General features: G+C 39.8%; 1 protein-coding gene across 7 annotated transcripts in view; it reads left to right on the forward strand.

Moving 5' to 3' along the window:
- The window catches only part of KIFAP3 (kinesin associated protein 3), a 203,551-nt gene that overhangs the window by 30,827 nt on the left and 159,707 nt on the right, over window positions 1-13,017 (forward strand). For all 7 annotated transcript variants that reach the window (XR_009757971.1, XM_061585275.1, XM_061585291.1 and 4 more), the window contains exons 6-10: window positions 6,920-7,019; window positions 7,203-7,327; window positions 7,949-8,047; window positions 9,527-9,705; window positions 12,853-13,015. Coding sequence is in view for 6 of the 7 variants with exons in the window: in XM_061585275.1 (XP_061441259.1) it covers window positions 6,920-7,019; window positions 7,203-7,327; window positions 7,949-8,047; window positions 9,527-9,705; window positions 12,853-13,015 (666 nt within the window). In the remaining variant the exon portion in view is untranslated. The remainder of the gene's footprint in view (window positions 1-6,919; window positions 7,020-7,202; window positions 7,328-7,948; window positions 8,048-9,526; window positions 9,706-12,852; window positions 13,016-13,017) is intronic.

The following is a 13,017-nucleotide window of genomic DNA, read 5'->3' on the forward strand; positions in this document are numbered from 1 at the left end:
TTCCACGCAACATAGAAAGTGGACGTTTAGTGTTGTTACACCGACTCTTTGGAATTCCCTTCCCTTAAATATTAGACATCTCTGTTATCTCTTTGGCACCTATTGAAGATCTTCCTCTTTCAACAAGCTTTTTAAGTAGAGACTTATCCGAGGCTGCATCTGTGTTGGAATTGCTTTTTAAGATGTTTTTTTAAAGCTACGATGTTTTTAAATAAAAAACATGGTTTTAAAAAAGGTGTTTTTAAATCAAGGAGAAGACGAAGATGAGACTTTTGCAAACGAAATTGCCAGTTTTTCAAGGAGGCATGATGTAGTAGTAATGGGGTTCAATTACCCCAATATACGTGTTGGGAGTCAAATTCTGCCAAACATGGCCCCTCAAAGAAATTCCTGACTTGTGTTGGAGATAACTTTCTCCTACAGAAAATGGGGGAAGCAACTAGAGAATTGGCTATACTTGACTTGATTCTAACCAACAGAGATGACTTGGTGGATGAAGTGGCAGATACGGGAACTCTGGGAGAAAGTGACCACGCTGTACTAGAGTTCTTGATTTTAAAGGAAGCAAAAGCTGAGAGTAACCATATGTGTACCCTGGAGTTCCAGAAAGCTGATATTAATAAACTCAGAACAATGATAAGTAAGGTTCCATGACTTCTTGTTGTTATGTGCCTTCAAGTCGATTACAACTTATGGCGACCCTATGAATCAGTGATCTCCAAGAGCATCTGTCATGAACCACCCTGTTCAGATCTTGTAAGTTCAGGTCTGTGGCTTCCTTTATGGAATCAATCCATCTCTTGCTTGGCCTTCCTCTTTTTGTACTCCCTTCAGTTTTCTAGTGAATCCTATGTTCTCATGATGTGTCCAAAGTATAACCTCTGTTTCATCATTTTAGCTTCTAGTGACAATTCTGGTTTAATTTGTTCTAACACCTAATTATTTGTCTTTTTCGCAGTCTAATCAGATGACCACACCAGACTCTGATTTCATGTGAGACAGTCATGGTTTCCCTCAGAGAATGCTGGAAAGTGTAATTTGTGAAAGGTGCTGAGAGGAAACTCCTATTTCCCTGACAGAGTTCCAGTGGCCAGAATGGTTTAACAGTCAGCCACTCTGATTGAAGGTCTGTGAGGGGAACAGGGCATCTCCTAGGAACTCTCAGCACCCTTCACTAACTGCACTTCCCAGGATTCTTTGAGAGAAGCCATGACTGTCGAAAGTGAAATAAAGGCCTGGTGTGGATGTGGCCAGGGACAGCTTTGCTTTAAATTTGGGTAGGAGGCTACCTGTGCCTGCTGTAGAATAAAAAGGTGGGGAAAATCCTGAAAAGCAATGATACTGTTCACAGTGTTTTCTTTTTGGAAAGGAAAGGGGCTTCCCCTCTGCCCAGTGCCCACCCATCCAATCTTCTCCCCTCCCCTGGGTCAGTCTTGAACTATGACCTGGGAGACCAGGGTTTGAATCCCCACACAGTCATGAAGCTCGCTGGGTGACCTTGGGCCAGTCACTGCTTTTCAGCCTCAGAGCAAGGCAATGGTAAAACCACCTCTGAATATCGTTTACCATGAAAACCCTATTCATAGGGTGCCATAAGTTGGGATCGACTTAAAGGCAGTCCATTTCCATTTTCAAACATGATTACACAGAAATAAATTCCATTGAACTAAAAAAATGCAAATGATAAAACCCTCCCTCCCTCCTATCCCCTCCCTCTCCCTTCCCTTCCTCCTCCCCATGGTCAGTTTTACCTATCTTAAGCATGATTGCACGGGAGTAAATACCATTGAACTCTATAAGCATGCAAAAGATCAGACCTGCCCTCCCCTCCCCCTTCCTTTGCCCCCTCCAATCTGCTCGTTTCCCTTTCCCCTCCTTCCCCTCCTCCTCGTCCTCCTCCTCCATGGTCAGTTTTACCTATCCTAACCATGATTACATAGGAGTAAATCCCATTTAACTCAATAAGCATGCAAATGATCAGATCTGCGTTCCTCCTCCCTTTCCTTCTTCCTCCTCCCTCCTCCCCTGCCCACTCCAGCCCTCCCTTCCACAACCCCCCGTCAGTTTTACCTATTCTAAGCATGATTGCACAGGTGTAAATCACACTGAACTCAATAAACATGCAAATGATCAAACCTTTTCTTCTCCCCTCCCTTTCCTGCCTTCTCCCATCCCCCTCCTCCTCCCTGCCCTTCATCTCCTCCTCCTCCTCCCCTCCCCATCCCCTGTGGTCAGTTTCACCTATCGTAAGCCTGATTGTATGGGAGTAAATCCCACTGAACTCAGTAAGCATTCAAATGATCAGTCTATTCTCAGCAAACTTGCACAGGATCCCATTTCTTGCATCCCAGATTAAAAAGCAGAGAAATTCACTAATAGACAAAAAAAACCCTTGTGGTTTAAGAATGTACTTCTACCTAACAGAAATTTCTATGAAACTTTACAAAGCAGGGAATTTTGACGGCTATAGTGAATGCACCAGGGGAGCAGGAAACCTGACTTCCTCTCTGAGATATTGTCCTGCCCTACAAATTTGTCAAAATGCAAACACAATTTGGGTTGGTCTTTCACAGTCCAATGCACTTCCTGTGTAGCTTGGAAGAATTTGGTAACGTGCCTCTGAGCATATGGTGAGCGGTGGCAACACCTGCAATCAGCCCAAAGAATAGAAAGAAGACATGTGTTGTGCTGATCTTGTTTTAGCAGGGAGAAAACAACATTATTATGACAGTTGATATAGTTCAGATGGTCACTTTAAATATGTCTGATTTACTTTGCAATTTTAATGAAATTTCCTATAGGAAATCATTTTATTTTGTTTCTATTTCTGTGAGTATGTGACGTACAGCACCACTTTGCGAAGTTTACGCTGAAAAAACTCCAAACATAATTGTGGAATAATGGCACTGACTTCTGCAGAATAGTCTCCAGTGGACCTCAGGAGTGTCTCAATTTGCACAAGATAAAACAGTGGGAGGTGAAATATATTCTAGCAAAATGCTAGGTGTGCTCTATGTTTTTAATTGACCATGCCCACCTTGCCTTAAATGAAGTGATTTAAACATAGCAGGCTGAAAACATGCATCCTCTTTTTTCCAACAGCTAGAGTCACTCCTGAAGTAGCAACATATTGTAATCTCTCTGATTTTACATCAAAGTGCAGTTTCAGATTCAACTATTAATGCACCCTAAATAGAAATAGAACATAACCTCCAATTTGAAACACATAAGGCTGTCTTCACCATCATATGACATTGACCAATAAAAAGGCTTTGGAATTAATAAAAATAAATTTGACACAGATTTCTAGGATGAATAATGAGGGAAATACAATTTTCTAGATTAGATTCTAAATAGAAACAGTAGTAACACAGGAAAGAAGCAAAGTAAGAAGAACACCAACAAATGTACAGAAATGCAATTCTCCATCTTTGGAGATGGCAAGTGTTGCCACCACACACCATATGCTCAGAGGCACATGTTACCATATTCTTCCAAGCTACGGAGCAAGTGGATTGGACTGTGAAAGACCAACCCAAATTGTGTTTGCATTTTGACAACTTTGTAGGGCAGTACAATATCTCCGAGAGGAGGTCAGGTCTCCTGCCCCCCTGGCACATTCACTATAGCTGCCCAATTTCCCTGCTTTTTAAAGTTTGATAGAAATATCAGTGGGCTATAGGTATGTTCTTAAACTGCAAGGTTTTTTGCATATTAGTGAATTTGATTCCTATATTGACCATTTGGTGATGTCCACGTGTACAGTTGTCTTTTCAGTTGCTCAGAAAATGCGTTCGCAAGAAACAAATATTGGCTTCACAAAATTCAATAAGTCTCCTGCTTCATTTCTGTCTCCTAAGCCTCATTTCCCCACAGTTCCTAGTTCTTCTCTGTTCACTAGTTTTGCATTCCAGTCCCACATGATTATCACCGCATCTTGTTCCATGGCAAGCAACCCTAATGAAAAAAAGAGCCCAAGATGGGTGGGAGATTCTAAAAGAGGAAATTCTAAAGGCATAATGGCAAAAATTCCATCAAGGAAAAAAGGGAGAACAGAGCAGAAGAAGCCAATGTGGCTTCAAAGAAAGAGATGACCTGAAAACCAAAAAAGGACACATACAGGAAGTGGAAAAAAGGCCAGACCACAAAGGAAAGAAAGTTAGTATGGAATTTCAGGCATGGTGCTAGGAAGGCTAAAGCTGAGGTTAGCAAGAGATGCCAAAAGCAACAAAAAAGCTTTCTTCAGGTACATCCATAATAAAAGACAGAGAAAAGAAATGGTGGTACAGCTACTCAATGAGGATGGCAAAATGATAGCAGATGACAAAGAAAAGGCAGAAGTGCTCAATTCCTACTTTGTCTCAGTCTTCTCCCCAAAGAGGGTCTATGTCCCTCCTGGTAAACATGAAGTTGAAGGGTCAGGATTGGAGCTTGAGATTGACAAATGGTCAAGGAGTACCTAATCACTTTGAACGAGTTCAAATCTCCAGGGTCCGATGAAATGCATGCTAGAGTATTGAAGGAACTGGCTGAAGAACTCTCAGAACCGCTGTTTATTATCTTTGCAAAATCGTGGAGGACTGGTGAAGTGTTGGATGATTGGAGGAGAGCTAATGTTGTCTCTATCTGCAAAAAGGAGGAATCTGGGAACTACAGAGCAGTCAGCCTGACATTGATTCCTGGGAAAATTGTGGAGCAGATTATAAAGCAGTCAGTCTGTAAGCACCTTGAAAACAATGCAGTGATTACTACAAGCCAACATGGATTTATCAAGAATAAATCCTGGCTGACTAATCTTAGCTCATTTTTTGATCAGGTAACCTCCCTGGTAGACTGTGGGAATGCTGTGGACATATCTTGACTTCAGCAAATCTTTTGACAAGGTGCCCCATGATGTTCTGATTAGCAACCTAGCTAAATGTGGGCTGGATGGAACAACAATCAGGTGGATCCGCAGTTGGCTACAGAATTGTACTGAAAGAGTACTTATTAATGGTTCCTTCTCAAAGTAGGGGGAGATCACAAGCGGGGTACTGCAGGGCTCGGTCCTGGGCCAAGTGCTCTTCAACATTTTCATTATTGATTTGAAGGAGGAGGTGCAGGGAATGCTTATCAAATTTGCAGATGATATAAAATTGGGAGGGATAGCTAATAACTTGGAAAACAGAAACAAAATTCAAAGGGATCTTCATTGGCTGGAGCATTGGGCTGAAAACAATAGAATGAAATTTAACAGTGACAAATGCAGAGTTCTAAACCTAGGAAAAAGAAACCAAATGCACAGTTATAGATGGGGGATAATTGGTTCAGCAATGCTACATGCGAGAAGAATCTTGGGATTATTGCTGATCACAAGCTGAACATGAATGTACTGTGAGGTGTGGCTGCAAAAAAGGCAAATGCTATTTTAGGAGATTCTCCGTGGCGCAGAGTGGTAAGCGGCAGTAACACAGCTGAAGCTCTGCTCACGACCGGAGTTCAATTCCAACGAAAGGAGGAAGTCGAATCTCTGGTAAAAGGGGTTGAGGTCCACTCAGCCTTCCATCCATCCGTGGTCAGTAAAATGAGTACCCGGCATATGCTGGGGGGAAAAGAAAGGCCGGGGACGAAACTGGCAATCCCACCCCATATATATGGTCTGCCTAGTAAACGTCACAAGACGTCACCCTAAGAGTCGGAAACTACTCGCACTACAAGTGCGGGGACACCTTTACCTTTATTCCAAATCATATGAAGTATTGGTTCCCCTCTATTCAGCACTGTTTAGGCCTTATCTTGAGTACTGCATTCAGTTCTGTACACCGCACTTTAAGAAGGATGCAGACAAACTGGAATGGATTCAGAGGAGGGCAACGAGGGTGATCAGGGACTGGACACAATGCCGTGTGAGGAGAGATTGAAAGAACTGGGCATGTTTAGCCTTGAGAAGAGGAGGGGAGATATGATAGCACTGTTCAAGTACTTGAAAGGTTGCCACACAGATGAGGGCTGGGATCTCTTCTCGATCATCTGAGAGTGCAGGATATGGAATAATGGGCTCAAGTTGGAGGAAGCCAGATTTCAAGTGAACATCAGGAAAAACTTCCTAACTGTTAGAGCGGTACAACAATGAAACTGATTAACTAGGGATGTGGTCAGCTCTCCAACACTGGAGGCCTTCAAGAGGTACCTGTTGGGTATGCTTTAATTTGTATTCGTGCATTGAGTAGGGGGTTGGACTTACAGGCCCCTTCTACTCTACGATTCTGTTTTTAAAGATGTTTTAATATGTTTTTAATGATGTTTTGTTTTAATATATTTTAGTGTTTGTATGATGTTTTAGAGTGTGTTTAATGCTTTTATTTGCCACCCTGGTCTCCTACTGGGACAAAGGGCGAGATATAAATTTAATAAATATATAATAAAGGAATATTATGTGTATTATGTGTAATAATAAAGTAATGTGACTGAGTGCAAGTTTCAGATGGTCTTTCAGAGCAAGGGTGTTTGCTTCCTGAGGGGTTTCATTGGAATTTGGAGCCCTTCATTTTCTCTCTCTCTGATCTTGTCACAAGTATCTGCACAATTGTCTGGTGAAAGAACTGTTTCATAGTGTTGTGAAACTGAAAATCCAAAGTTTGCCACATGAGGAAGGAGACAGAGTCAAAACATCTTTGGGAAAACTGGGCAAGAATTTCTAACCCAATTGCAATCCCTGCTGATGCAGTATGGATTAAGCCTATATAGAAAATGTCTTTCAGGGTTTCCTGATTGCTTTCACCCTTTAGCTTGGTTAGGAGATGCTCCTGGGTTTTGGTCTAGATTTTAGGCAGAAGTGATGTTAACAATACATCAGGTGTGCTTTATTCTGGTTAGACAAAAGGATATAAGCCAGATGCGGTGAAATCCACCACTGATTTTACTTTCCTTCCCTCTTTAGAAACTGCACTGGGAGCTTTGGCCAGAGTTCTACGAGAGGATTGGAAACAAAGTGTAGAACTTGCTACTAATATAATTTATATTTTCTTCTGCTTCTCTAGGTACGTCAAATAACTTTATAATGTATATGAATGTATTCTGAAAATTTAATATTTAAATTTTAAAAATAGGGAAGAGTACAGATTAAACCTCTCTGTGGTTGCAAAGTTGATCTGTGATAGAGTTTTGTTTTAAAGCAGGTCATCCTGTTCTGGGTGTTTACATTGGTATTTTTCGTAACGTAGTTTTTCTCAGTTTCATGGACTCATCACACACTACAAAATTGGAGCTCTCTGCATGAACATAATTGATCATGAATTGAAGAGGCATGAGCTGTGGCAGGAAGAACTTGCCAAGAAGAAGAAAGCTGATATCCTTTTATTTTGTAATTAGTAGTGTTTACCTTAATTTTGTTGTTTGTAATAGCTAAGTGGGACCTGCAACACAATGTTATAGCATTCAGTGTCACCATTCAGGTTTCCAGCCAACTATGCCTCTTGTAAGGGCCCGCCAGTGCATTCCCCCTCTTCCAGTTTTCTATCTCTCTCCTTCCCTTCCTCCATTAAAAAAAGGTTGGTATTCTGTGTTCACTAAGCATGCTCACTTTCTGTTGGACTCTTTTTGGGTTCCCCGCATTTAGGGTTCCCCCCCTAAAGACTACTTTTGTACTTCTGCAATATTCTGTTAATATTTCTCATTTATGAGTGGGTAGTGTCATTTTGACTAGATAAGGATCCACACTCATGGAATGAGCTCATGGTTTGTATATAAGATGAGAGAATACATTATCTTAAGTGCCCTTGACACAGCAAATTGCCTCATATTATTAATCCGATTGCTTTCCTTATAGAAGCTATCAGATACTGTCCTGTAGTTGCATTAGACTGCTTGTACTCATATATGCCATATACTGTGTGATCAAAGTGTGCTTTATCAGTTTCTGGGTTTTTTTTATGTTGTGTTGAGCATATCCTTAACTCCAAACATTCACTTGATGAAGATCCTGATAATCAAACCCTGAAAAAGGAATACGAGAAAACCTTTAAAAAGTATCAAGGACTTGTTGTCAAGCAAGAGCAGCTTCTTCGAGGTACAAATTCTAAATTCATCAAGGCATAGATGTATGAAGTAGTTACTTTCTCAGTTTGTAATGGAAACTGTTGAAAAGGTCATGCCCTCACTCTTATGTTAACACTCAAGCTATTTGAGTTACTCAAAACTGCTGTTTTAGTGGTGCTCATTTCGGTTGAGCAGCTGTTAGCAGCAGACAGGCATCTTGCTATTTTTGATGACATTTGTGTTTTGTCAAGCCTACTCAGACATATAATTTTATTATGTATGCTTGTTATTAAATTGTGTTGATTTTTTAAAATCTGTTTTTGCCAATCTAATATCTACTTGTTTTTAAAGTCTGTCTCTTGTTATTTGATAAATATTTTAAACCGTTTTATGTAAATTGCTTAAGAGATTTTTTAAGTGGCCTATAATTTTTTAAATTTTTTTTTTTTAAAAATTGCTTTCAGATTGTGAGGCCTGTAGAAAGCTAAGATCATAGCACACTGCTAATACCAGCCAGGTAGCAGCTAGCAACCATCGGCAAAGAATCAAGCTCTAGCAATTGTTTAAGAACTGGTGTACAGTATTGGAAATGGAAATATATTGAATAGATAAAATTGCCTATGGAAATTTGATACTGTATATGAATGCTATTACTACAGAAAAATTTGGACCTCAGTATGCCCCTAAATATGGTGGGATGTTATTTCATAATTTGGAAGAGTGTAGAGTTCATGCATTTGGCAGAAGTGTAGTTGTGACTACAGATTTCATTAATGTAATTAAACTGAAGAATTAAATTTACCTTTGTTATTCATGGTAGATCCCATTGATTTCAAAGGGATCAAATATTATAGCCTTGTTATTATTTCTGCTTATAATTGAATACACCTAAATGTTTCCCAGAAATTTCTAATGTTTCCCTCTATTCAATACTGTAGGTAGCATGTTCAACAGAAACAGAACTCCCTTAACTTCCTGCTGATTTAGTCTTAGCCACCAAATTCCAGCTTATCTGAAAGGCATTATGCTGCCTCTGGAAATGGCTTTTTGTAAACCAAGGAAGCTGTTCTGAGCAGCCATTGGAGTGTGCTGGTCTGCCTTTGCTGCTTAAATATGGTCCGCTGATCATTCTGTTAAGAGAGTTGGTGTTAACAGATATGATGGAACATTAGAAATGAGGTGATGTTAAAGGAATGTAGGAGACAAGTCATGTTTTTTCTGATAATTGATGTAAATATTAACATTTATTTTTAAAAAGACTAAATAACATTTTCCCCTGGCAAACTAAAAGGCTTGAAATATATGCAATGGCTTACCTCAGTTTTTTTGAAATTAGTCAGGGAGGCAAAGAGCAGACACTCTTCTTGTGTGACTCATTTCATTGAGCCATGCACAGGAGGAGTGTCCAAGATTTTTGGAAACATTTCATGTTATTATAAATGGATGAACCTTAACATTTTTAGTCTCTAAGTACTGTGATTCCCCCCCCCCTTTCATCCAAATGTACCAGTTGCCCTTTATTTGCTGCTGAATCTTGCGGAGGACACTCGTACTGAGCTGAAGATGAGAAACAAAAACATTGTCCACATGCTGGTGAAAGCTCTGGACAGAGAAAACTTTGAACTGCTGATACTGGTTGTGTCATTTCTGAAGAAACTCAGCATCTTTATGGAAAACAAAAATGATATGGTAAATCTTCTAGTACTCTGCTGAAACAGTGTTGGTTCTGTGTGTGTGTGTGTATGACAATCAGGAAAACGCAATAGAATTTCTTTCCTGCTCTCCATTTGTAATTGTCTGCATTTGCACTTTGCATTGGGATCAATGGACCAATGGTCTAATTTGCTGTATGTTCATATAACAAGCATTCCTTTTATCGGAATACATTAGGTTAACCTAGAGTGGTGGTGGTAGGAACCTATGGCCCTTCAGATGTTGCTGGATTGCAGCTCATCATTTATTTCAAAATTTATATGCTGCTTAACACAGAAGTCTTTTATCTGTGTACAGTAAGGATTCAAAAGATACAGTAAAGGTCGATCAGTTAAAATACACAAACGATTTTTTTGTAAACCGCTTAGAGGTGTTCTACAATCAAGTAGTATATAAATTTTGTTAAATAAGTAAATAAATAAAAGCCTGGACCAGTGGCCAGCATGTCTGGGGCTACTGGGAGTTGGAGTACTACAATGACACAGGGTCCCTATCACTGTTCTAGAGATATTAGGTTATCTTTATGCATAAATAGATTAATCTGCCCATTCTGGATTATTGGTATAGGTAAAGAATGGATGGATAGGTAAAGAAAAATACAATTAAGATACATCTTGTAAAACCTGATATAAACCATGTCTACTCAGAAGCACCTCACAGTGTCAATCAGAGGGCCTGGGTGCAGGAGGAAGCCATCCAGATGAGAGCTGATTTGAGTGACACAAATGCTGTTTTCTCAGTCTCGATTTACTTCTGAGAACTGTTGGCATTGCAGTAGATGCACAGCTTCCTGCGCTGATCACCATTCTCTGGCTGTTTGCCTGTTTGTTTAGGAAACCTTTAAAATATTTATGTTCTCTTATGCAGCTCCCATTTTATTTAAATGAGGTTCAGTAGGAAAATTTCCTAAAAGTTTTTTTTAAAGGCTCCACAGAGTTAGAGAGTTACATAAAAGCAGGCAGGAATAAAGTACCCTAAACTGCTTTAACTTATTTTTATTTAGCTGTTCAGTTAGCAACTGGATTTTCTTCCTGGCAACAACTAGTTTATATGCTTTCACATTTTACTGAATTTTGTGAAATGTCAAATCAAGCAGATGCAGCAGATGAGCTCTTTTAAATCAAATACAGGAAATTTTCATTTTTTTAATACAGAGTATGCAGTTTAGATTAGTCACATTTATAATTATTTCTTGTGAAAGTATAGGGAGAGATTTGGGAGTTGCTACCAAATTCCCTTGCTATATATCAAGGTACATAGGAGGAAGCGAAGAACAGGGAGGTTTGGGTTGTGTGTGATAGAGAGAGATGTATAGAGACTGCCCCTACTGTCCAGCTCAGTAGGCCCTTCTGCAGATGCTCCTTAAATAAGCTCTCAAGTTGTCTTTCAGAGCAGTCTGGCAGAACCACTGAATTTGTAAATGGCATGTTCCTTCTTTTGGAAGAAAAAGCACCATAAAATCTTGGTCTCTAAGTTGCTACAGTACTGCTCCAGACTTTTTATTTTTTAAATTACCCATCCTTCACCATAAGGTTACAGGCAGGTTACAACAATAAAATATACAATTATAAAAATAGCTAAACCAAACTATAAAACATGTAAAACCATCCCAAATAGAACAGAATATAAATTCAGCAAAGAGGTAGGTCTTGCAGGCTTCTTTGAAATTAATCTTTATGTTACACTCAACGCCCATTCATTTAAGCGGTGCTGTTAATGAGCCTCCTCTGTAGACACATGTTTAACTTATACATATTCTAACTCTCATGTAGGATCTCTAGACAGTGGCAATGACACATCTTGTCAGATTTATCTAGTAACTTACACAGGTCTTAAAATGGGGATAATGTTTATTGCAAACACAGAACCAACATTTACTACTGAAATGGGGAATAGCTCAGCAAAAATATGTACATATTTCTTTGGTTTGATAGCACTAGTTTAATCACGGCTAGAATGATTTAGCTAACACTTGTACAACATAGACACAAGAAGAAGCAAGCACACAAGGCATTAAGAGGAGAGGGAGAAAGGGGAGTAACGAGAGGTGTGGGGTTCTAGAGGAAAGGTATGCTCAGTACTGCTTGAAGAGGCACACTAGTCTGCTCTTTCGTTCTGGGACCACACTTTGGACTAGGCCTCAGGCATGAACTTAGACTGGGTTAAGGAAAGGCCAGGATTTGGCTTCTAAAACAGAGTTACACACAAATAGATAGGAAGAGGGAGCAGATGTGGAGGCTACCATTTGTAGAGAAAGGAGCACAAGAAGATAGAGAATTAAATATTAAATTAAATTACCTGATGGGCAATCCTGGAGAAATAAAACTGGGGAGCATTGAAATTTCTGGGTCAGGCAGGAAGAGCAAGGAAAGCAAGCAAGATTGGACCCTGAAAAGGAGTTTTTAAGCAGCTGGGATCTCCACTTCAGCAAGTGAGGATCCAGAGTCAGTAAATGAAAAACAGGGGAAGATAACTGAGTTCCCAGGTTCCATGCTGTAGCTTAGATATTCAGTCAGCTAAGTGATTTCAGCAGCAAGTGGAACCAAGCAAATAGAACAACTTGGTTGTGGGGCCATAGCACAGGGGGTGCCAACTTTTTTGGACCAATGAGCACATTTTGAATTTTGAGTGTGTGCTTTGGACAGCATTCACAAAATGGCTGCTATAGGGGATGTGGCATAACACAAAATTAAAGAGTAATATCATGGTGGAGCTTTCCCTATAATTGGATTTCCATGTTAGAAAAGGCTTCACCTATTGAATTTCTGCCAGCCATACAACTATTAAAGGCACATGAACTTGTTTTTGTCCTTATGCTAATCCTATACCAAAGCCTAGGTTGCTGTCTTGAACCCACTTATCTGGGAGTTAGCCCTATTAAACAAAAAGAGACTTACTTCTGAGTAGATGTGTATACCATTGTACTGTAAGTTAACTATACAGTGAATTCTTACTGTGTGCCTGGATATCAGCTCGTGCACAACAGGAGACATGCCTGCACCTCTTTACAAAGCTTTACATATTTTGCATTTTCCATCCTTAATCTTTTATCTGCTGTTCAGTTTTATAAAATCCTAGCAACAGGAGTTGGGGACTTGTTACCTTTCTATGCTTATCTCACAGGTTGAAATGGATATTGTTGACAAACTTGTGAAAATGGTACCATGTGAACATGAAGACCTGCTGAACATCACTCTTCGACTTTTACTGAACCTTTCCTTTGACACAGGCTTGAGAAATAAGATGGTACAGGTTGGGCTTCTTCCAAAACTCACTGCATTGCTGGGT

Source organism: Rhineura floridana, chromosome 1, assembly GCF_030035675.1.
Source record: "Rhineura floridana isolate rRhiFlo1 chromosome 1, rRhiFlo1.hap2, whole genome shotgun sequence".
NCBI classification, from domain to species: domain Eukaryota; kingdom Metazoa; phylum Chordata; class Lepidosauria; order Squamata; family Rhineuridae; genus Rhineura; species Rhineura floridana.